Raw genomic sequence first — 25,239 nt, forward strand, 5'->3', positions numbered from 1 at the left:
TTCTTCAACAACAAAACTTCAAAAACAGACTCCAAAGAGAAACTGCAGAACTGGAATTAATTTGCAAACTGGACACCATTAAATTAGGCTTGAATAAAGACTGGGAGTGGATGGGTCATTACACAAAGTAAAAACTATTTCCCCATGCTAATTTTTCCCCTACTGTTACTCACACCTTCTTGTCAACTGTTTGAAATGGGCTATCCTGATTATCACTACAAAAGTTTTTTCTCCTGCTGATAATAGCCCACCTTAATTGATTAGTCTCGTTAGAGTTGGTATGGCAACACCCATTTTTCCCATGTTCTCTGTGTATATGTATCTTCCTACTGTATTTTCCACTGCATGCATCCGATGAAGTGGGTTTTAGCCCACGAAAGGTTTTGCCCAAATAAATTTGTTAGTCTCTAAGGTGCCACAAGTACTCCTCGTTCTTTTTGCTGATACAGACTAACACGGCTACCACTCTGACACCTGAGCCAATTAGATAGCATCTTTCTGCTTCCTGGTGGATTAGAAGTGCAGTCAATTTTTTCTGAATCACTAACTTCCATCTCCTCTCTACCACTTAATTTCAAAGGAAAAAGTGTTACATTGGAATTCACGAACATATTGGAGAAAGTTTCCAATATTTCTGATAGAGATTTATGGAATTACACATATACTGACTTCTTACTTTGGAGAATATCTACGTTGCCCCTCAAGAGAAAATATTGATCTCTGTTTCGTATCAGTCAACAAAAGCCTTAACAAGAATTTCTCCCTCTCCCAATTCCCTAGTCGCCATTAAGTCAGCTCCTTTTCTGTTCAGCGCAGTGAAGGGTCATTAGTAGTTTCCAAATAAAATTCATTCACTGCAGTGGTGCAGAGAGAGGGTAAGAGAGATTCAGCAGAATCTGGGATACTGGTCTGCAACAGGATAACATACCCCAGGCCTATCTGTACATCTGACAGTGAGGAGTCACGGAAATCATCACCGCAAAACCACCACTTCAACCAATATCCTGACTGTACCTGGCCATTCAATCAGAAACCACACCCATGAGTAGCAACAGAAGAAGTGGAATAGTTTTTAAGATAAAACAAACCTATACAGTGAACACACTGATCAGCTGATTGAATATTCACCTTGTCAAGTCATTTCTATTTCTAAAGCTACCAGCATTTGAATTCTCAAGCCACCTTTATAATGAGCGGTTTCTAGTATGTTTCAGGTATGCTTAAATATTCTCACACTTTAAATATCTGGTTATTCCATGTTTTCACTAGAAAGAGGGTAATTATGTTATATATTTTAATAACACAAGTCATTCTGCATGATGTACTGGAATCTGAACTCCTGACTGTTTTAGCTTCACCCAAGATGAAAAGAAGAAATGAAAATACAAAGTTGCTGCAAACATCTAACTTACATCTGGTCTCTTCTAGACTATTGTTTTTGCAGCTGCAAAACCTAAATATTCACCTTTGGTAAGTCCACGTATCCAAACATTGAGGCAAGATGAGCTGCTTTCTCTTTAATGTTCTTTTTATGAAATTCCCTATTTGCTACGGACTGAGCTTTCTTCTGTAATAAAAGCCAAGGAAGGGAAACAGAACAGAGGGACAGATTTTAGATAGCAGTCATACAAGAAAAGGCAGAAGTTCAGTATGTACAGCTAAAGGCAATTTATGTCTTAACTATGTAACAGAAGTATGTAAAGTACAGAATATATAGTGTGCATAGAAGAATTAACCAGAATAAACACAGTTAAGAGAGAGAGAGAGAGAGAGAGAGAGAGAGAGAGAGAGAGAGAGAGAGAGAGAGAGAGAGAGAGAGAGAGAGAGAGAGAAGTTAAAAATGAAATAGCTTGTCACCTGATTAATTTTTTCCTCCACGTGCTGAAGGCGTTTAAGCACTCCAGAAATCACAAATGCAGCAGGACAGGTAGATGCAAGAGTCTCTGAAAGCCTGGACTGTATGTCTGTTTTTTCTACAATTCTTGATCCCCTGGCCACACGATCAGAACCATGCAAAGATTGCTTTGGCTCTCTGACCACATGTTCAGTCCTAGCTACTGCCTGAAACTGGGAAACACTTCAAATGAAAAAAGTTGTTCTTGGACTATCATGCAACTCACACATGTTCTAAGACAGCATACACAACAGTGTATCATAGCCAGGCACGTCTAAGCATTTCATATAATGTAGTATTCTTCCATGTTTTAAAACACTGCATTACTATAAAACTCATGCATATTTCCATGCACTGGAGTATATTTGGACTATATAACACATGCAGGTCTTCACATCCTGTAGTCTAGCTATCTCTCAGTCTCTATGTTAGTCTATAAGGTGCCACAGGACTCTTTGTCGCTTTTTACAGTCTCTATGTGAACTCTAAATAGCGTGACTAGACAGGCGTTCTCAAACTGGGGGTCGGGACCCCTCAGGGGGTCGCGAGCTGTCAGCCTTCACCCCAAGCCCCACTTTGCCTCCAGCATTTATAATGGTGTAAAATATATAAAAAAGTGTTTTTAATTTATAAAGGGGGCCGCACTCAGAAGCTTACTGTGTGAAAGGGGTCACCAGTACAAAAGTCTGAGAACCACTGGACTAGAGGGGGAATTCAACACATTCTCCTGTGATGTCCTGCAGTGTTGTGCATTATTGCGACAGAAAACATGCATGAAACTGTGAACTATTGAAGTGTAAAAATACCTCTGAGGAACACAATTTACTTCGCATAATTCGAGATCTACTCTATTCTGAGCCTAAGCAGAATACATTTCAGGTCCAAAGGTTTGGGGGTTTTGATAAAGTAAGAGGTGGCTCCAAAAATCAGACTACAAATAGAAATGGTCTTTGAACCATAACTGTGGTTTCATATTGTAATTAAAAATGATCCTCCTATTGGTATTTTCATGAAATCAGGCCTTCTGTTTTATAATGGTTGACCAATTACATGAAATTAGCACACACAAAAAATAATCATTTCTCAAAAACACAAACATGTCAGCCTATAAATTGTTAATAATGGTACACCATACACAAGGATATCTTTCTTTAAACAATGATTCTCATCCCATTCATGCAAACCAAATCATGTTCATTGTCTGAATTATCGGCTGATCTACCCTTACACCCATCAGATAGAGGGAAGGAGTATGGAACAAGGAGCTCACATTCTACAGCAGGCTACTCTGATTTTTCTGGCATGCCAAGAATGGTCTTCCGCAAAATGGAAACAAGACAGCAACCTGAACTGCATAAGAAAATATTCAGCCTTTTTAAATTTAAGTATCAGCACTGTTTGATATGAGACTTGATTTTAAAAAAAAAAAAAAAAAAAAAAAAAAAGCCAAATTTATTCAGTGTTTCATTCTGGGCTACAATGAGGTTCTTAGCATAGATCCTTACCACAAAATATCTGGGGCTCCACTCAAAAGGACTGGAAAGTTGGATAACTGTTTAGCTCTTAGATGCTTATCTAAGGGCAAGTCATGCCTGACTAACCTAATTGCCTTCTATGAGGAGATAACTGGGTCTGTGGATGAGGGGAAAGCAGTGGATGTGTTATTCCTTGACTTTAGCAAAGCTTTTGATACAGTCTCCCACAGTATTCTTGCCAGCAAGTTAGAGAAGTATGGGCTGGATGAATGGACTATAAGGTGAATAGAAAGCTGGCTAGATCGTCGGGCTCAACGGGTAGTGATCAACGGCTCCATGTCTAGTTGGCAGCCGGTTTCAAGTGGAGTGCCCCAGGGGTCGGTCCTGGGGCCGGTTTTGTTCAATATCTTCATTAATGATCTGGAGGATGGCATGGACTGCACTCTCAGCAAGTTTGCAGATGACACTAAACTGGGAGGAGTGGTAGATACGCTAGAGGGTAGGGACACGATACAGAGGGACCTAGACAAATTAGAGGATTGGGCCAAAAGAAACCTGATGAGGTTCAACAAGGACAAGTGCAGAGTCCTGCACTTAGGACGGAAGAATCCCATGCACTGTTACAGACTAGGGACCGAATGGCTAGGAAGCAGTTCTGCAGAAAAGGACCTAAGGGTTACAGTGGACGAGAAGCTGGATATGTGTCAACAGTGTGCCCTTGTTCCCAAGAAGGCTAACGGCATTCTGGGCTGTATAAGTAGGGGCATTGCCAGCAGATTGAGGGACGTGATCGTTCCCCTCTATTCGACATTGGTGAGGCCTCATCTGGAGTACTGTGTCCAGTTTTGGGCTCCACACTACAAGAAGGATGTGGAAAAATTGGAAAGAGTCCAGCGGAGAGCAACAAAAATGATTAGGGGGCTGGAGCACATGACTTATGAGGAGAGGCTGAGGGAACTAGGATTATTTAGTCTGCAGAAGAGAAGAATGAGGGGGGATTTGATAGCTGCTTTCAACTACCTGAAAGGGGGTTCCAAAGAGGATGGATCTAGACTGTTCTCAGTGGTACCTGATGACAGAACAAGGAGTACTGGTCTCAAGTTGCAGTTGGGGAAGTTTAGGTTGGATATTAGGAAAAACTTTTTCACTAGGAGGGTGGTGAAGCACTGGAATGGGTTACCTAGGGAAGTGGTGGAATCTCCTTCCTTAGAGGTTTTTAAGGTCAGGCTTGACAAAGCCCTGGCTGGGATGATTTAGTTGGGAATTGGTCCTGCTTTGAGCAGGGGGTTGGACTAGATGACCTCCTGAGGTCCCTCCCAACCCTGATATTTTATGATTCTATGATTCTAAACTGAATCCCAACCCTTTGTTGAGCGCTGAGTCATTGGTCATTCTGAATTGTTTCATAGGGTCAAACTCAGCAAAACTCCCTTTGTCTTAGCATTCTATCAAACTACACAGATTATTGTACATGCATATATCAACACATTGAATGTATTGCAGTATTTTTCTAGCATACAAAATTTATATATACACTACAACATATATACACAACTTCTCCACTGATGTCAATGGGAGTTTGCTTGATTTAAGCACATAGAACTTGACCCATACACATTTAGAGTGCTTTGCGTGCATACACTTATTCTTCAGTCAGCTTTCTGATCTTGTCTGAAGAGTATAGTGTAACTTTAACATTGGGGGGGGGGGGTGTCTCTTATAATTCACCTATTTTTTCTGTATTATTTTGGGTACTACCACACTAAATGAAAATAGTACGTTAATTATTTATAGAAAGATTTTCTCCTTATCAATTCCTACCTGACTCTTTGGTGGAGGTGAAGGACTTGGCTCCTTAGGCTTAGTAAAGCGAGGATTAGCAGGAGGATCAGAGGAAGAGAGCAGGGCTGGTTTATCTACTAGCTCCTTGTATAACATTTTGAGTCAAAACAAAACATAAGATTGGAAAATCTTAGGAAAAGGTAAATAGAACAAGATATTTCGAGACAGACAGAAAAAGAAAGAAAAACTGCTTAAAGGGATCCCTAAAAGGGCTTTATCCAGATGTTCTACACAGCCCTTTTGGAGTCTACCCAAATTAATAGTCTGCTCTCCCATTACAACTGTACTTGGAAGTGCGCATGTGGAATACTAAATATTTTAAACAGAGACTATGGTTAACTTTAAACATGAGCAGTCCTGCTGAAGTCACTCGTGATCAACTGCAAAACATGCACAGTATATTCTGTTCATTTAATGACAATGCATGCATCAAAAGATTAGACGCACTGTCTTGTATTTTCTACATTTTCTTTCCTAGACAAGAATTACAGTGAAAAGAAAACATTCCACTGGATCTTTTTGTCTTGAAAGTGACTCTGTATCCTTTACTAACATCCACAAAACATGAAAACTGAAGAGCTTTTACAAAACCTTAGCCAGCAGACCTATGACAACTTATTGTTACAAAGCTCCACTATAAAGCCATAGCTTCAGAGACAATTTCGCAGTACGTTTCAAACCACCACAATTGCACTATGTATTACTATGCAATGGGCACCTACATAGTCACCAATTAGTTTCTCCCTAAATGCAATGAAAAGGATATTTTCTATACAAATTTTAGATGACAAAATTCTTAAAAAAAGCTTATTCAAACTCACTACAGATGCAATTTTTATCTGAGAACTACTGTTTTGTTCATGAGGAGAGATTACTTGAATTTCAAAGGTGAATTTTACATTCGTCACTCACCTGTCTCCGGAGAGATGTGTTTGGGGCATTTTCTTCAAACTTTGCCAACAGCTGCGTTGCCATTGACTTTACTTTATTTTGATTCATTCCTTCTCTGTCGCCCTGATCTTTACCAGAATTCATACCCCGACTAGAAAAACGTGAAGCCTGTAAAAAAAAAACGGAGAATTTTTCTTCAAGTCTGAAATTGAGACTTCAGTGATATTACACCAGACACTCACAGCCTGAGAAGAATGATGTCATTTTGTGACATCTGCTTATTTCAAAAAGGAACTCACTTTTATGGGACAGTAAAAAAAAAATCACTTATATAAACTAATAGATTATTCTCCTTGGTGACCCATCCCTCAAGTGAGAGAAAGAGAACAGGATTTACAGAGACTGAACTGACACTGCTGAACATAGAGCAAGAAGCCATAAAAAACAAAATCAGGAAGGGAATGGGACTCTTGCCCGAAGGAAATGCTGTTAGGAAGTTATAAAACAAAAGTTAAATAACTGAGCTGGGACAAGAAAAGTAACATATATATATATTATATATATATTTCCTAAACCAGAATAGGACTTTAAAAAATGAAGATCTCTCACTTTTCCTTTATAAATAACTTGAAAAAAATAATTTAGCTTCACTACTGTGTACAAGATAAATTAAAGACTGCAAGCTCCCCGGGGCGGGGGGGGGGGGGGGGGGGGGAGGGAGGAAAGGGAGAGGGGGTATGTCTTAATCAGCACAGAACACAAAAGTTCAGCTTTTGGGCCTCTGTTGAATCTGCTTCCTGCTACTTTATTAACTCTCTTCATGCAGAAGATGGGGTTAACATAGCAACAAGACTTAACACCCACCTCTTCAAAGCCACCGAGGCCCTTTCGACGCCTTTTGTTCATATCATTTTCTTCTCTCCTTTCAACCTGCAACAATAAAGCCAAACAAGGTATGTTGAGCACAACTATATTTACGCAGAATTTATTAATCAAGATGTTAAAAATATTAAAAACTTAGCAAACATGGAAGTGGGGCCCACGGGTAGTTTGCAGAGTGGGACTGGGCTCAGGAGTTTCAGGACTTTTGGGTACTTATCCCACCCCTAACACTGATTACAGCCCTGATTCAGCAAAGGACTTAAGCACATGCCTAACTAAGCACACAAATAGTCTCATTGACTTCAGTGGGAATACTGACATGCTTAAAGCTAGGTATGTGCATAAGTACCTTGCTGAACTGAGACTTATTACTGAACTTCAATGGGACTAATGGATATGATTGAATTCTTGGGGCCTTAATCTCCTGGTCTCAGTTTCCCTTGTATGAAATCTCAAAGGAGTGCTTCAGGAATTAATGATTTAGGGGACAATTTTTAAAAGGTATTTAGTGCTCATAAAGCACTTTGACATTCTTGAATGAAAGGTATTAAATACAAATTATATTATAATTAAACTGTAATGGATTTCAGGTAAAGTTAAAAAAACAAATATACACAGGCACATCCCCCTCCCACCTCTCACCATGCACCCCATCAGGTAGATTCTCAAGCACAAACATAGCTTTCCTCCCCTTCAGAAAAACTGTCTGCTTTATTCACAAGTTCTATCAAACTGATTATGGTCTTGATTCAGTAAGGTATTTAAGCACATGCATAACTTTAAGCATGTGAGAAGTCCCAATTGATTTCAACTGGGCTACTCTCATGCTTAAAGTTATGCATGTGTTTAAGAAATTTACTGAATCAGAGCCTACTTGAATATACAGACAAGTGATATTACCCTGTCAAATGACTTAGTGATTTAAAATTTACATCAGCTCTCAGTAAAATTCAGTCCTGGAACTCTGGTTCAACTTCCACAAACAGGTAAATTGTAGGAAAAAGTAATTATAACATGGACAATCTTTCTGCCTGGTAAACATGTCAGCCTATGTTGTTTCTGTATAATAGTCAATAAAAAACATAGTTCAGTCATTTGTATTTCTATGAGCTGCAGATGAGCAACCTTCCATGCCAGTAATAAAAAGAACGGGGGGGGGGGGGGAAGGGACAATGAATACAAACTTCCTTTTAATATTTTCCACAGCTTATAATAAATCATTCTAGAGTTAATTGAAGTTATCTCAATCTTAACTTCTGGGCAAATACCAAAAGAAATAGATGACGATATTTTGAATACTGTGTCTTTCAAGCATTGGCTCTCAGTAATCTAGTTTCCCGTCCTACGTAAGCATCAGTCTGCCCAGCAAGATTGAACAGTGCAATAGCACAATGTGTTCTGCAGAATAGTTTGTACATAAAAGCGGAGACCACACAAGAGAATGAAGGGCACAACAGCACATTAAAAAATTTAATCACAGCCCATTGTATAAAATTTTGAAAGTTAAAGACCTAGACTACTAAGCAATTAATTGCGCAGTGACTCCACGCCTGCAGACTGTGCTCATTATCATGTAAACACCTAAAACTCATTCTATAGTCTGGAGAAGTGCAGGGAACCTCAGTTCCTCTGGAGCACCGCAGACACTAATAGGAAAATGAAAAACATTATCTAGCCCAGTACATATTGGCAAACCAACTGCAGCCACATTACCCTCAGCCTGCAATTTCCTAATCTCTCACACGCTAGGCAGGGTTAGAGGTCTCCCATCCAACTAATGACCAGCTCTAAGGAAAAGCCAGACAGTGCAGGAAGCAGTGCTGGCAATTCAGTTGGTGGCATTCTCCCCTTGTGGTCAGTGCTGAATTAAAGCCACATAACGTAAGGGCATACCATTGTGTTGGAAGTGCCATCTCTCCAACAAGACACAACACTAAGCACCTGACTATTTGTACTAGTTAATAGGTCCTATATCAATTTTTGCAGAAGAACAGACTTAGAGCTAAGGTTATGGCCAAATTCTAACTTGGGAAGCTACTTTCTGCCTCGCTACATTTCCACCGCCTCTTCAGATAGCTATAGTTTGCGTAACTTCCTGTCTCAAACTGAGGGTGTGCCCATGCAGGAGCTGGGAGGGGTCATTCCCAGGTCTGGTAGATGAAAACGTGCTAGCTCTGCTGGAGCTAGTGCGGTACAATTAGCAGCGTAGCTACAGCTACTCTGGTACATACTCCGGTGGCTAGCCCAAGATGCCGCTTGTGCCACCATGGCTACAATGCTATTTTTAGGTGCTATTGAGGACAGCTAGCACATGTAGATCTACCCCAGCTGGGGATTCACCTTCCAGCTGCTGTGTAAATGCACACTACAAGGTAACATTTTTGGAACACAGAAGCTACACATCACAGAGGAAGCTGTGAAGGTCTGTGGCGCTTCCTGCAAAAGAAGTGACCTCGACATGCTTGCTCCCTGAGCCATTTCTACATGGACAACATTGCAAACACACTATATTGGATCTGGGGTTGGAGATGAAAGGGGTCTGAAGGGAAAGCATTATTTCTCCTTTCCACGGAGCATTGTGATGGTGGTGCCAACAGGAGGCCACAAAGCAAATTCCCTCTCGTCGTTTATCTCATCTGTAAACTTTTTTGGGGAAGGGAGGCAGTTATTGTTTTATCAAGAACTCCCAAAAGCTGCTGCTCTCACTGGACAATGCAAAGTGCTGAACTATTGTATTAATTCCTACTTCTGCTGCTCGCAGAGGTCAAGAAGTACCGGTATCTCTTTAATCCTCTCTCATTAACTGGTAGACAAAACACCTTAGTAGTGGGGAAAGATTTCCACTACTGAAAGTCTGTTTACTTTTTGGAGTAACTAAGGAAAAAACAACATGGCAATAAGAAGAGCTCCTCTCCAAAGGAAATCATCTGTTTTAATCGAGCACAATGTTTATTTTGCCTATTTGGCTTGCCTCTAGTTTGGCTGGTTGGTAAGTGTGTCACTCTGGTTTTGTTTGTGGGTGTTTGATGGGTAAAAGTTGTTACCTAATAAGGATATATGAGATAACTAGTGAGTGGTTGACTGGTCACATGCTTTAAAAATGTGTTTATGGAATTAGCAACATGTAAGACTCAAGTAAACCTAGGAAATATCTGTAGGCTCTGAAGCACTTTCTGGGTTAGGAAAATCTTGTTTAGGTAGCTGGTTTACACCAGAATTGAAAAGACAAGGTGGAAGCAGATTTATAACCAATAAGGAAAAACTATGAACATTATATTTTTATATAAATGTTTACACACACACACACACACACACACACACACACACACACACAGTCCTGTTAAGATCTTTGGACTAGGAATGAAGGAATGAAGGAGTGGGAGAGCTGCCTTCTGTTACTTTTGCAAGTTAACATGTGAGGCAATGAAAAACTAAAAGTAAAAAAATCTGAAGTGCTTGTATTGGCAGATATTTTTTCTTTTACTATGCAACAGACTAAAGTTACAATAGAGTAGCAAGTTAGGTCTGTTACAAACATGGCTTCTTTGCAACAGCTGGAATTATTGAAGAAAATAAGGTTACAGAATGGTGCAGGAAACACAACCTCACACAAGTTTGCATTAGATTGTATTTTCAGGAAACATCCATGGAGGTTAATGAACTATGCTGTTATCACAACTTTACAGAGCAGCAGCCACGTTCTGGTGTGGGTTGGCTAGCACTTGATAGCAATTAGATCTGAACAATCACAGAGGGACATTTTTGACTTTGAGCCAGACTGTGCAGGCTCAGTTTTAAAAAGGGAAAATGAGGGTGGGATTGGGGGTGAAAGAAACAGCCTCTCCAAGTTCCTGTTAACTTAGTGATAGGATTGCATTTGGGGTGGGGAGAAGGGTAAATATGTAGGATAGCAAAGTTATTTAACAGGAAAATATGTAACTGAATATGTCTCCAAAGTCATTGTCTTGGAAGAGCATCTATTCACTTAAGGAAAAATAAAAACCACTCTCACCAGCCCCAATCCTGCATCAGGCTCTGCTAGCACAGATCCCTGTGCCCTGCACGGTTTCACTGACTTCGACAGGCACGGGGTGCTTTATGAAGCACAGGGAATTGCGTACTTAATAGCAATTCTCCATTACTCAGCGGGACTTATGATAAAGTAGGAGAGAGAAAAAATAAGGGGACATATGTGAATGGATTATTGCCTAGGGGCCAGATCCTCCAAACACTTACAACAGTAAATGTTACTCTTGGTAGTGAACTTTCCCATTGATTTCAAGGTCATAGGCATTATACTTCTGTAAGTTTGGAGGATTGGCCCCTAAAATGTTTTGGAGAATGGAACCTGAAAATGTGGTATCAGTACTATTAACCTCAACTATGGCTTTTTCAGGTCATTAATTTCATTGCTATAAATAAAAGATATTTAATAAATTGAAAAATTCTCCCAGAATCACAACTATTATTTGAGTGTACATGTGGTATGGTAATATAGATTTCACTCTTTTATATGAAGTACTGTAAGACTACAGTACACCTTTGATAAAGGCGTGGTTAACTGATGCAGGGAAAAATACAAGATTTTCTCCAGTCTTTTTGCAAGTCTATAAAACTTTATAAAATATTTTTCATTACATATTAATAGTGGAAAAACTGGCCAAAAATATCAAAGAGTTTTTTAAATGATTTGCAAAAACAGGCTTTTTATGTTGCTCACAAATGAACAATCTGGAATTGAATAAAGCTAAAGTAGAAAATGTTTTAAGAAAGGACACTGGCAAGTTGAAAAATCTTATATCTCTTTTAAAAAAAGATATTTATTTACCTATGTCAAATAATACCACAGTAGTCTGGACAGTTAAAGTAAACTAGTTAGATAAGTTTTTGCTTTCTACTCTTTCATTGTTTGCACACTCAAAACTCCCTTTGAACATTAACAGGAATTTTGGATTTGCAAGGACTGCATTATGAGAACTAGTTACTTTCTAGATAATTTAATTGATGACTAGCATAATGCTGCAATGGTTAGAGTTACAAACATCATAACGAATATTTTTGTTTAATAAGACAACACATCCTTGTCTGCATTGGAATTATTTTCATATAATCATGTATATATTCTACTGGTTTACATTATGTAGAAGTATGATAGTATATCTTTAACCTACTAATATGAGGTGAAGTAGTAGAGGGCAAAGAACCTTACTTTTGGTACTCGCTTCCTTGGTAACGTTAAATTGATGTAGTTATTAAAGATGAAGTTTGAGGATTTTGCTGAGCAAAGGTCATTATTTTCTCCATTTTGCTTATCCACAGCATCTGTTAAAATGAAGATAGTGCACTCTTAAGATATTGTATTCACATAAAAAAGTCATTTTTCAAAGCATTTTCTCTGTAGAAACAATATTTTTGCAGTCTACTAATAGTAGCATTTATACATGAGTGTGTTGGAGCCCACTCTCCCCGCAGAACGAATGAATGAATAAATAAAATCTACATATGTTTTCTAAAAATTGGAAGAGAATCCCATATGAACAAATATGGGGAGAACAACATCCTTAGCAAGTTACTATAATGTTTGACAGTGTTATCTTAATGATAGTGGCAGTTACTCAGCGCTCTCCTGCTTTCTGAGACCATTAAGGAATAGAAAGCCTTGATCCAAATCAAATATTTTTCCCTTTCCGTTTTAAGCATGAGATAACTACTACAGACAGCAAAAGGAGTCAAACATTCCAGAGTGGTTATACTGTAGCTGTGAGAAACGGACTTTGGCCCAACATCAGGGGTAATTAGGCAGCTTAGGTGAAATGATTTTTCCAATTTCGGTAAAAATGAAGAACAATGGTTTGCTTACCTACTGCTCTCAGAGGGGTTCCTCTAAATAGCTCATAGAATTTTGAGAGGTACATGACCATGCTGAGTTTATCAGGCTCTCCAGCAGACGCCATCTCTTTCCCAGTGGTGACTGGAGGAATTCCAAACTCTCGTTCAGCGATGTCAAACACCAGCTGGTTGTTTTCAACAACATCTTCTTCATTCAAAGAGTCAAAGTCACTGAGGAACAAAGATTAATATTGGGTGGGTTTGGGGGAGAGCTGCCTTCTGCCATTTTCACAAACAAACAATAAAAGCACTCATTTGCCTCATTTGGGAATGTCATGACTGAAGTCATGATTCAAGACTGCCTGCACATTTCACAGGGTTGCATTTGTGAACTGTATCCAACTTTACAGACAAGGCATACGACCCAAACATACGACCTATGTTTGATGTTCACTTTTCAAATTAAATTTCAAAAACGTCACAACCTAATTTTTCAAAACTATTATTTGAGCTAGTTGTAGAGAAAGAATTTCCTGATCTACTATGTGAAAAATGTAAGCATACCACAAACAGTACAAAAAATCCTTCCCTTCCAGAATATAGCTGCACTGCTACATGTTCCAACCGCTGCAAGTGATGCACTTTGCCTTTAAACACTGGAATAATCCCAATTCATTTAGAATGAAAAGTAATCAAATTCATGACCACAGACTAGTGAATTGTGAGCTCAGACTAGCACCACATTCTCTTATAAAAAAGCATCTCTCTCTCACACACGCGCACACACACACACACACACACACAAATTGTTGTCCTTGCGATAAATTGGACAGTCATGTGATACATTTATCACACACTTTTGACCGCATTACCTGCCCCCAATCCATTTTCTCTGAGACTCAATAAAATTGCAATCCCAAGTAGTTTCAAGCAGACATTTAAAAAAAAAAATAAAGCTGCTAGCAAAGACGTTTCCTCCACCTCATGCCAAATGTGAAATTCTACGCCCCAAAAGAGTGATCCCTTCCTGATGCCCAGGATGGCTGAAATTCAGTCATGGGCCAGTAGCTGCTTTTATGAATCCAAAAGCATCAATTTTAAAATCTGATGGTAGAAATCTGTACAGTGTTCTGGATCTCATTACTGTGTTTAGTGCTTCATATTGATGCCCTCCGGCCAATGAGATTAGCCAGTATTTGGGGCCTTGCCAGGTTGTTTCCTTTAGGAGGAGAAATTGATGCTGGAGTCCGATATTTCTTAGGTGGAATCCTCTTTAGTTACAAAGAAAGCATGCAAAGTCCTGTTTCCCTAAACACAGTAGAAACAAAACAGCAGGGAGTTTTCTTGCTCAGGAATTTGAATTTCCCTTTCCAACAAGTACTGTGCCCAAAAGAAGGTCTCTGTGCTCCTTCTCACTCTACATTCATGACAGATTCTCTCGCTTTCTGCCTCTCCCATGACTAAGGGTACATCTACACTTACTTCCTGGTTCGGCGGCAGGCAATCGATCTTCTGGGATCGATTTATCGCGTCTTGTCTAGACGCGATAAATCGATCCCGGAAGTGCTCGCCGTTGACGCCGGTACTCCAGCTCGGCGAGAGGAGTACGCGGCATCGACGGGGGACCCTGCGGCATCGACGGGGGAGCCTGCCTGCCGCGTCTGGACCCGCGGTAAGTTCGGACTAAGGTACTTCGAATTCAGCTACGTTATTAACGTAGCTGAATTTGCGTACCTTAGTCCGAAGTGGGGGGTTAGTGTGGACCAGGCCTTATGCTACAATTATGTCAGAGAGGTCACGGAATCCTTAATTTCAGAGACCTCCATGACATTTTCTGTTTCGGCCCCGGTGCAGTTCTCAGCTGCTGCTGGTGGCAGGGCCCTTCACAGCTCCCAGCCGCCGCAGGCACCCCCCTGCAGCTTCCAGCCAGCGGGGAGGGACCCCACAGCTGCCCATTTTGTCAGGGATATTTTTAGTAAAAGTCAGGGACAGGACATTGCCTGTGATCTGTCCATGACTTACTAAAAATATCCATGACAAAAATTTCACCCTTACTCATGCCCACACAGCTTGTCAACCCATCCCTTGGTCGTTGTGTTTTCAGTCAATCCCAGGGAAACCCCTCTTATTCTCCTGAGTTACACCTTGCCATGTGGCCCACCTTGCATGGTGGCGTCTATGATTTCCAGTTTCACAAGGTAAAAGGGGCCCAACTGCACCTCCTATTTAGCTGAATAATTAGCATTTAGCACACCCATCAGCTTTAACCATGTCGGAAACCATTAATGCTTCCATTTACACTAGCTCTTATTTTGGTCCATGTGCCATTTTTTTCCATTCTGGAGTTTCCAGTTAGGTCTTCTTTTCAAATTTCTGCCAGTGTCATTGTGGATTTAAAAGTCTGTGTGCATTGGGTAGCCCAGCATGCCTGTGTGCACTCTCCAGTGCCACAGAGAGTCTGAGAGGACACTGGAGTCACTCCTACCACAGATTTCAACAGAGATGACCATTAAAGACTGATTACAGCTTCTCTGGATGTAGGAAGATCACAGGTCACAATAAGTAGCTGGGGCAGAGGACACACACTAAGGGTATGTCTACACTACAACTAGACACCCACGGCTGGCCCATGCCAGCTGACTCAGGCTTGCAGGACTCAGGCTAAGGGGCTGTATAATTGCAGTGGAGACTTCCAAGCTTGGGTTGCAGCCTGAGCTCTGGGACCTTGCCACCTTGCAGAGTCCTGGAGCCTGGAAGTTTACGCTGAAATTGAACAGCTCTGCAGTCTGAGCCCCGCAAACCCAAGTCAGCTGGTACGGGGTGGCCGCCGATGTCTGGTTGCCATGTAGACATACTCTAAAAGTTTCTGTGTAATTAGTTAGGTCCAGTGGGATATGCTGTGGTTACAGTCAGAAGAAGGGGGTTAGGACAGAAGAGGGAGTTAATTTGCCAGGACTACCTCGGGAATCTGTTACTCGATTTTTGGTGTTCATAATGCAGCTAATATGAAAGGGTGTTGTATTGCTCTGGACAGAGCACATACAGAAACAGTCTAAAGCTACAAAATTCCCCTGAACTTGCCTCTCCTTTCTAAGGATGTGCTTCGAGGAACACATGGACATAAACCCTCACATTAAAAAAAAAAATAGGCATGTGATTTCCACTAAAGTCAACAAGAATCACACAGCTAAAAGCCATGCAGCTCTTTGAAAATGTATACTGTCAGTTTTAAATGCTGGGCCAAGGACATCTGGGAAAAAAACAGACTCAGCAATGGCATGCACCCGGTTGCAAAAACAAATGTTAAAAGGGGACTCTAAACCACCAGCATTGTTTTAGTTGGCCTTACACTAGTCTATACTTTTATAAACTACTTAGCGTATCCTACAATTAGCAAACTTTACCCACATAACTTACATGAGGTCAGGTCTGAAGCGGTGCATAATTGCACACAGCGCAAGGCCACTCCTCCAAGAAGTAGTGAGATCCGTGACATGAACATTCCTGTAGCCTTCTGTCTGTTTCTGACACCAGGTTAAAAGCTTATTAGGTCGAATATCAGATTCTGCAGGTGTAATATAGGGAGAACATTTCAGTCACTTACATGCTCTGATCATGAAATGTAAAAGAATCATACCAGGCAGAAAATTTCACATACCATGCCTTGAGACATTCACTGATCTTCTAATAGAGCTGACCCTTTCAAGAGGGCATTGTTGTAGCTCATTTGTAACACACAAATGTCTAACCTAAAGCAAAAACAATTTGAACATGAGTACATGAACCACTGCAAGTGATTTTAATATAATATTTTCTTTTCACGTGAACTTTATCGGGTAACTTGACCTCATCCAGAGAATCTCATGAAAGTTTTGTTTATGCAGCATTTCAACTGCAGCCATATGACTCCTGGGACAAAAATGAATTGTGATTTTGTAAAGTGAGCCTTTAAAGAACTGACCTGATGAGGTCGAACACAGCTGGAGTTCAAGTTGGGATAGCGCGTTCCTGGGTCAATGGTATACTGGTCAAAGTTCTTGTTGATATTTTCGGGTGTAGTCTGGGGCAATAGTCGATAAATGCTCTCTCTGACAGACAATAATAAAGAAGTGTCAGTTGAAGACAGAGTGCAACCATTTTTTCCTACATTGCTTTTGTAATTGCCCTCACCTTTATTTAGAATCGGTCAATGATTAGCACCCTGCACTAAACCTGCATCTGCACCAACTGCCAATACTGTCTCAGCATGAGAAATTTTCCAACCCAAACCTGAGACAGACACTTACGTGATGACTGTATCTTCCTGAGGCAGGAAGAGAGCAAGAAAGAAGTAAGATTACGTCATGCAAAGACATCTGGTTTTGCTTTAATCTCCACCCAAGGGGTAACTTCTCCTTTTACCACAAAACAGCATTGGATCCAGTCATCCTACAATTCACCCAACCACTAGGCCCTTCCTTTGTTACTCCATTCAATTTTCCATTTGGGATTGCTCTGTTTCTCTGAGTCATCCACAAACATCTGCCTTCTCATTCCTCACACAGCACTGCACTTATAGTCCTGATCTCATAATTACCACAAACAATACTGCTCCCAAACAGCTACCATACATCAGTTTCTAAAACATCCTGACCAGCTGTAACAGTATCAAATATTTGCCACTGGAACCACTAAACAAGGTCAGCAAATTCAGGCCATCGCCATGCAAAAAAAATTTTTGTTGGTGCCTTTAATAACAGTTTTTAGGAGAGTGAATAATAGATTATAGAAAAAAAACTTATGATTAAAAGCTATGCAGATTCTTGCTTGTTGCACATTTAACAGGGTCAATAAAAGTCACATCACGGTCCCAGCATGAACTAAAAGGCTCAGCTAAAAAATGGAGATGCCAATTCTGAAGACTACTGCTGCTAAGACATGTGTGTTCTTTGACTAAAAGCAGATTATTTCACAACAAGTGCTTGGGGACCAGAAGATTTGCGGGGCTGGTCATTTGATACCAAGCCTTACACCTCTTCCTCAAAGTTTCAATCTGGGTCAGGTCAATAGTCACTTAGGCCCTAATCCTTCAGATTACTCCATATCAGTGGACCCTTGCTCCAGCAGAGTGTAACTTGCCGGACCAGGCCTAGAGGTCACTGCCATCTGAAAACTGTTCAGTAGCCTAAATGAACTGACTGCCACCACAGGTAAGCAGAATACTTCTGTTACTTGCGCTGTTCCTTGAACATCTTCTACCATCACCGTATTCCCTTAAAATTTGCTTAAATGGGAGGGGGAAAAGAAAGGAAGTGTTTACCGTTCAGCAAGGATCTCTAGTGGGGGTTTTCCTTGATCCCAGCTCTTCACCATCCATGCTGTATCAAAAGCAGCTAGGAAGCCTCTTGCACAGCCGGTACCCATCGGCCAGAAGGGCTGTAAAGAGTATTTACAGTTTAGCCATATTTATCCCTCATCTTTCTTAATAAGAGACTTATCACCAAAGCAGTTGCCAGGTGGGCTTGCAGGCTAGGTTTTCACACATTCTGAGATGCTAGGCCAGAGAAAGTTCTAGTATACAGTATTGCCAGCTCTCACAATATTTGGTGTTTTTTCTCAAAGCCTCAGCTCCTGGAGTCATGAGAATCTCAGCTTCCATTTTGTATTTGTATATTCATTGTCCAAAGAAATTTCCAGCACTTATGCAGAGAACAGCTGGAAAATGTGAACCCTAAAACATTCAAAAACCAGAAGGGAAGTAGAAAGATCCAACATCTCTTATTATTAAACAAACAAACAAAACCAACCCTCCTGATTTTTAAGCCAATCTCACAATGTTTTGGGGATCTGATAGAGGATTTCTGAACATCGGGGGTTGGCGATACTGAGTACACTGCTTGTTCACTCTAACTACACTTCCAGCATCAAAAGTACAAAGCAGGACAGTTGACTAACTGGGACTGCAGTCAAGGGAACTATGCCATTTACACCAACCGAGGACCTGGCTCCCTGTTTTCAGCTGTGAAACACAACTTGTGTTATATACACAAGTGGAATCCGCATCAGAGATCATTAGCCAGGCATTAGTTACTGACAAGTTATAGTATGAAAATGAAAGAAAATTCCATTGTAAAGAAAAAAAGCACCAACATTTCACAACATTTATTGTAAGACAGGGGTTCTCAGCCTTTTGTACTGGTGACCTCTTTCACACAGCAGGCCTCTGAGTGCGACCCCCCCTTAAATATATGAAAAAGTGTTTTTAATGTATAACACCATTATAAATGCTGGAGGCAAAGTGAGGTTTGGGGTGGAGGCTGACCGCTCGCGACCCCCCATGTAATAACCTCACGGCCCCTTGAGGGGTCCCGACCCTCAGTTTGAGAACCCCTGTTGTAAGACAAAGTAAAGAGGGTCCACTGACATTCTTAGGCCATCCCTAATGGCAATGCGAGTGTATATGTCAGCCCAGTAAACAACACATACTCCATTTCGTGCAAGACATCCTGAAGAAAGCCCATAATGCCACAACACTCTGATACAGACATTTACAAGCATGAATAATAAGGAGTAACTTAAACATTTACACACACAAGCAACTTCTTTGAAGATTTCCCTGGAATTACTCATGTACGTAAACTTACACATATGAGCAAGTGTCTGCAGTATTGGGCCCACAGTTAGTACAGCTGACATGACCAACAAGGAGTCACTCCCCCTCCAACTTTAGAGGTTTTTTGTTGTTTTTTTTTTTAAAGCAAAGTTGTCTGTCAAAGTGTTGTACCTAATCACACTGTAATTTAAAGTGGCACCTAAAGGTTATTATAATTAAAGAAGTCAGCATGTAACAAAATATTTCTCTGGATTTTTTGTTTCTTTATACTTTATGCATTTGCCAGTGTTTTATGTAGAAGCAGCCTCACTGTTTCCCCCTTATTTCCTGTTTCTCCTTAAAGAATCTTATAGGAATGGAAGAAAAAAAATTAAATCCAGCCATTCTATTTAATGGTATTCACTGAGAAATTGCAGCTTTTAAAAAATGAGTCACTTAAAAAGTTCAAAACTTGTCAGTGTCCCTTTAAACAAACAAATTATGAACACGCTTAAAAACTAAGTAAAAATGCTGTCTGTTACTAGATATTATTAAACATGGCCAGCTCAGCTGGTTTCTGAATCTTCTTAATTCTATTCTTTTCAGGAAAGATTTATGATTATGTCGGCTACCAGATAAAATTCACATTGCTTATTTTGACAGTATAATAACCAGGAGGTGGCAATCTGAATGCATTTACCAAAGTACCTGAACCCGGGGTTTAACAAAACCAAACCAAACTCCTCTTACAGCATAAAAAACACATTTTTACTTTAAGGAATTCAAAATGCTTTTTGTTGTTGCTGCTAGGTATACCTCAAGTAAACTATCTCCAACAAGGGCAACTAAGAGCTGATGTCTGTGCCTTTCTCTTATTAATGCAGCATTTTCAGAGGCATACATGGAAGTAAAATCAAACATAGCCACGTCTGGCTGCCCATAGTGATTAATCGCAAAATCCAAGGAAGGCAGCTGGTAATTGGTTGCAAAGTCTGCAGCTTCCCTTGCATAAGACAGCAGATTGTCCTGGTTTACGTTTTCTCCACAGAGAAGCATCTCGGTATCAATATAGTCCTGAAGAGACAAAAACACCAGCAACATGAGAGATTTTAAAATATTCTGATGCAGGGACAGAAAATAGAATAGCACATAGCGGATGGCAACATCTCATCTTGTGGCAAAGTACTGAGAGAAATTTGGCTGCTACTTAAATATTTAGAAAACTTGTTAATATGTAAACACACTGCTTAATATTTTAAACTATATACTAAGCCCAATCCAGAAATAACAACTCTCGATGAAGCAAGCCGAATAAGCACTACTACTTACAACAGAAGATGGTGCTTTCCTCACCCTCCTCCCCTTAGCTACATGTTATTTTGGTAAATTTACTACCCTCCTATTGAGAAGGTATCACCACCACTAGTTATCAGTATGCAATGCAGTCTGTCTTTCGTGTCCCATCACTATTGAGAATATTGCACTTTAGGACTTGTGGGTCACCCTATTGAGTGACGAGTGATCTGGCATATATGACCGGATAATGATGAGCCTATGGCTTAAAACTGTATATACATGGACACTGTGTAAGACATAATAGACTATCTACAAATTGGGCAAGGAAAGAATTTGTTTGAGGGAAAACTGCTCAACTTTGCAGGGACTCTTTCTTTATGGGTCATACTGCTTATGGTCAGTGACTGATAAGGTGATTTCTATTTCCAACTTAATCATGGATGAGACCCCTGACCTGGCACATTCTAGATGGATGATGCTGCAGAACAGATATTAGCCCAGTTATCTCTAGACAGGTTGTGTTTAGCACGAGACACAAATGGATCAAAGAAATGGTGTGGATGTGCCAATTGCCTGTGACCTTGGTTAAGTGCCTCTAGCGCCACAACAGGATTGGTTTGAACGTGTACATATTGTGAGAGAGTCCTGAGAATAGGATTAAGATGAGAAAAGTGATGGTGAATGCTGTGCAAATGCCCTCGCACCAGCTGCATGCAGTGTTGCCCCTATAAGGGGATCCCTCTGCAATTGATAGCAGAGAGGGAGGAAGGGGAAAGTTTACCTGACTGGAACAGTTTGAACAGGCAGTGGCTGGATCAGGTGGGGAGGAAGGGGGTATTGCCCTTCCAGGTGACCAGAGAAGGGGATGTTCCAGAGAAACCCGCTTCATCTGGACATATTTTACTGGGCGCCCAACTTTAGGGAGAATGGGGTACACCCATCTGAATGGGGAAGAAACAATCTTTCCCTAATGTTAGATAAAAATATCAGCAAATATCTGGGAACCCAGCTAGGGTAGCAGTGAGGCAGCCAAACTAGTGTCTCTTTGTGGCAGATATCCAGTGCAGATATTCAGTATGGAAAGGATACAGTTATTGGATAAAATGGATTGGAAAGGGGATTTAGAGGAAAGCAACGCTTAAGAAAGCTAAGTGGAGGGTTGAGGGCTTGTAGTGTCTGGCTCTTCCTTTTCAGGCCCCTTAACTCTTATATGAGGGAAGGAGGCAAGGTCCCAGCAATGGGCTGGCTTTGACTAGGTTGGGAAGGGGGAGGGCTGACAGTACCTCTCCCAAAGAGGTGAAATTTAATTATATCCTGCACTGCACAATTTATTGCCAGGTACTCCCAGATATTTTAAGTGAATCAAGTTGTAGCCTGCTCAAACCACATCCATCGCCTCCTGTTTTTCTTCCTGCAAGGCCAGACAATGGGACAGTGCTTTTGGAATAGAATTCCTTTGACGATACTGTGTTAGTTTTGTGGCAATATGAAAGGAACAGAAATTTGTATCTATGGCTCTGTTGACAGGAATTTGGTTTTGCTTGTTGTACATCTAACACCTCCCACAAAATTTAAAAAACAAAAAACCTAAAGCATTTGAAACCCAAGACAATTTCAGGCATTTGTTCCCCACTGGAAATATCTACTTGTCAGTCTCTAAAATGATACTAAATGTTCTTGTTGGGGAGATTAGTAACTATCAGGTTTTATTGTTGAAGTCTGATCCTGTCTATAGGGGACAAAAAAAAGATTAGCTCAAGTTTGGGAAATGCAGCTTCTGTCACTTCGTTGCAGTACAGTTGCTGGAAAGCCACAGTCACAGCACATGGCACATGATCCAATTAGCCATTCCAGTATCTCAGCTTTACCCACTTGGGTAGGGAAAGGGGTTTGGCTAGATTCCTCTGTTGTCCTCTGGGCAGTCCATGGAAGGCATTTAAACAAAAACTAACCAGCCCAACCCTGAAGTCAGGCTGCACAACATTGCTTTTAGTTCAAAAGTGGTCATGGCAAAGCATTGCAAAGTTAGATTTGTCCTGGACTCTTTTAGACAACATGAAAGACAGGAAAGAGGAGTCTTAGATTCACATCGCAGGAGTCATCCGGGTCACAGTCCTGGAGACCATGATGTCATTTTGTTCCATCGACTGGCCCGTTCTGAACATCTTTCAGGATTGGGAGGGATGGGGTGGCCCACTGGTGTGATGGTAAGTCCCAGAGTCCCAGCCTGTGGCAAGTCATGAAGGGGAGGCTGCTCAAAGTGGGAGTGTGGTGACAATGGTGAGAATACCCCAATCTCTCTGCCTCGCTGAACTCCCTTCTACACTCTAAGCTGAAAATAATTACCAAAGATTCATCAGAGAAGCAGTTTCCAAAAAGGGTGGCAACTTTGTCTCATCAATAGCAACCACATGCCAAACAAGATTCTGATAGCCCACATATAGGTACTTCCTTTCCTCCCAGGAAGATTCTAGTCTGTTATGACTATTCTGGCAAGGTTACAAAATGACAAGTGATTTTTGGATGCCTAACAGGAAACATCTTGAAGGGGCCTGATTTTCCAAAAGTGCTGAGCACTCAGTTTCTGAAAATTAAGGCCTTTTAAACCATCTCAGTTTAGACACCCAAGAATTACTAGGTACTTTGAAACTTGTTTATAAAGGCCAACTTGTTTAGAAGTGACCTTCCTGTTGCCTTTCATCCATTTTGGACAATTTAATATTTCAGTGTTGGACTCTATCTGAGGCTCTCTCAGTTTGCTGGCTGAGCATACACAGTTTTCTCTAATTTGATTTTTGAGTCACTGAGGTTTGTCGTCTTCAGTGATATCAATGCCTGCGTAGCCAATGACTCTTCCAGGGTGACTCAAGATCATATTACAACCAGTTTCTGAACTGACACATTTAAGCAGTACCATTTTCAGTTCTGAGTTTTGTGTTCTCACTGTAAAAATCAACCAAACACAGGTAAACCACCATCTAAGTGAGTCATACTCTAATCATAAAATGATTAAATGAGTCAATTAAAACCTTCTGTTCAGCCGCTCTCATGTAGTCTCAACCAACTAAATAAAGGAACAAATAAAATAGAGGGCTTTGCCCTGCATCTATACATACATTGATAATCACTCCTTTGTCCAGAAGACTCTGCTTTTTTGCTGTCATTACAAAATAGTGAGTGCTATCTTTGTAGTAAACAATATTCTCCAGGTCAATTCCTGAAAAGACGACAAGACATTTGTGAAGAAAACCTAACTTAAATGAATGTTTTCATTAGTTTAGCCATTTGCCATTAATAATGGATATAGTCCCCACAAATATCTTTCATTTAAGTTTAGTTCAGGCACCTCCCAAATATAAATACTTGGAGTCCCCAATTGAGATTTCAGAGTGCATAGAACAAAGGGGCCCCAAAACACAGAATACAAGAAAGTCCTTGACCAGCTGTAAAATATTTGTAGCTATTATTAGCATTCTAAATCTTCTTCTAAGAAAGGGAAAATATGATCCATATTTGACACAAAATGTGTAGGTTGCCATAGGCCTAGCTACGGCTCCAATAAAATGCTCATTGATTTAAACTGGACTAGGATCAAGTGCATGGTGCCTAAAACGTTAATTTAAAATACAGACTGCAATGTGGGAATGGAAGTATATTCCCGAAACCAGGGAATGGAAGTATATAACCTTAGTATACTTCTAGTGGATGTTTCCCTATTCTGGGCCCCTTTTTCACACACTCAAGGATGAAGGTTTAAGCCAAGATACAGTTTATATAATTTAGGGTGAATGGCTTTAAATCAACTATTTATATTTTATTTTAAAGTGATATAAAAGCCTATTGACAGCAAACCAACATGCACTTCAAAAAGTACTTTCTTAGCAAATAGACAATGATACTTCCAAGAAAGCAAGTGAGCATATTTTATGAGGTGCTTAAAACATACAATACGTGAACTAATACAAAGAAATCAAAGCATGCTCTCCTTATGGGAAATCTTTAGGTATTGAGAATGTTCTCTCACAAAAAGAGATCGTTTGTATCAAAAATATTTTTTTTTTACAGTTGAGAAAAATGAAAACACCAAAAGTTCTAGGATGTGGTAACACCCATGATAAAAAAATTCCATTGTATGAACACCTCACTCCCTAAGACTTTGAAATCAGCAGAATTTTATTGCTTTATGTTATCTAATATATTATAAACTATTTTTGGAGTGGGGTAGGTGGGTGGTCCTGTATATATCAAGTTGCCCTACCGTATATTTTGTTTGGTCATGAAAAAAATGAGAATGAGGACCTACCCGTTTCCTCTTTAAGGTCCTGGAAGAATTTTTGATTGAAGATGAAAGCAACACCACTAATTTCCTCTACCTTGGCTTCTGCAGTTGTGTTTCTGTTGATAAAGTTGGCTGTGATAGCTATAGCCAGCTTTCCACGAAACTCCTTCCTTCTAAAACCTGGAGAACAAGGGAAAGAATTAACATTACTGCAACACTGAGGTTCATTTGTTGAGGCTGACCCACATATCTTGAAAAGTTTAAGGCTGCTAATTTCAAA

The 25,239-nt window shown here is 40.3% G+C and overlaps 1 protein-coding gene across 1 annotated transcript in view; it reads right to left on the reverse strand.

Moving 5' to 3' along the window:
* MICAL2 (microtubule associated monooxygenase, calponin and LIM domain containing 2) overlaps window positions 1-25,239 on the reverse strand; it is a 123,625-nt gene that overhangs the window by 21,345 nt on the left and 77,041 nt on the right. Inside the window, exons 6-17 of the mRNA XM_065402505.1 lie at window positions 24,984-25,139; window positions 23,797-23,897; window positions 20,201-20,458; window positions 18,113-18,228; window positions 16,775-16,901; window positions 16,472-16,562; window positions 16,231-16,378; window positions 12,845-13,044; window positions 12,194-12,306; window positions 6,967-7,032; window positions 6,124-6,270; window positions 1,466-1,567 (exon numbers count right to left, since the gene is read on the reverse strand). Coding sequence (XP_065258577.1) covers window positions 1,466-1,567; window positions 6,124-6,270; window positions 6,967-7,032; window positions 12,194-12,306; window positions 12,845-13,044; window positions 16,231-16,378; window positions 16,472-16,562; window positions 16,775-16,901; window positions 18,113-18,228; window positions 20,201-20,458; window positions 23,797-23,897; window positions 24,984-25,139 — 1,625 coding nt within the window. The remainder of the gene's footprint in view (window positions 1-1,465; window positions 1,568-6,123; window positions 6,271-6,966; window positions 7,033-12,193; window positions 12,307-12,844; window positions 13,045-16,230; window positions 16,379-16,471; window positions 16,563-16,774; window positions 16,902-18,112; window positions 18,229-20,200; window positions 20,459-23,796; window positions 23,898-24,983; window positions 25,140-25,239) is intronic.

Source organism: Emys orbicularis, chromosome 4, assembly GCF_028017835.1.
Source record: "Emys orbicularis isolate rEmyOrb1 chromosome 4, rEmyOrb1.hap1, whole genome shotgun sequence".
Classification (NCBI taxonomy): Eukaryota; Metazoa; Chordata; order Testudines; family Emydidae; genus Emys; species Emys orbicularis.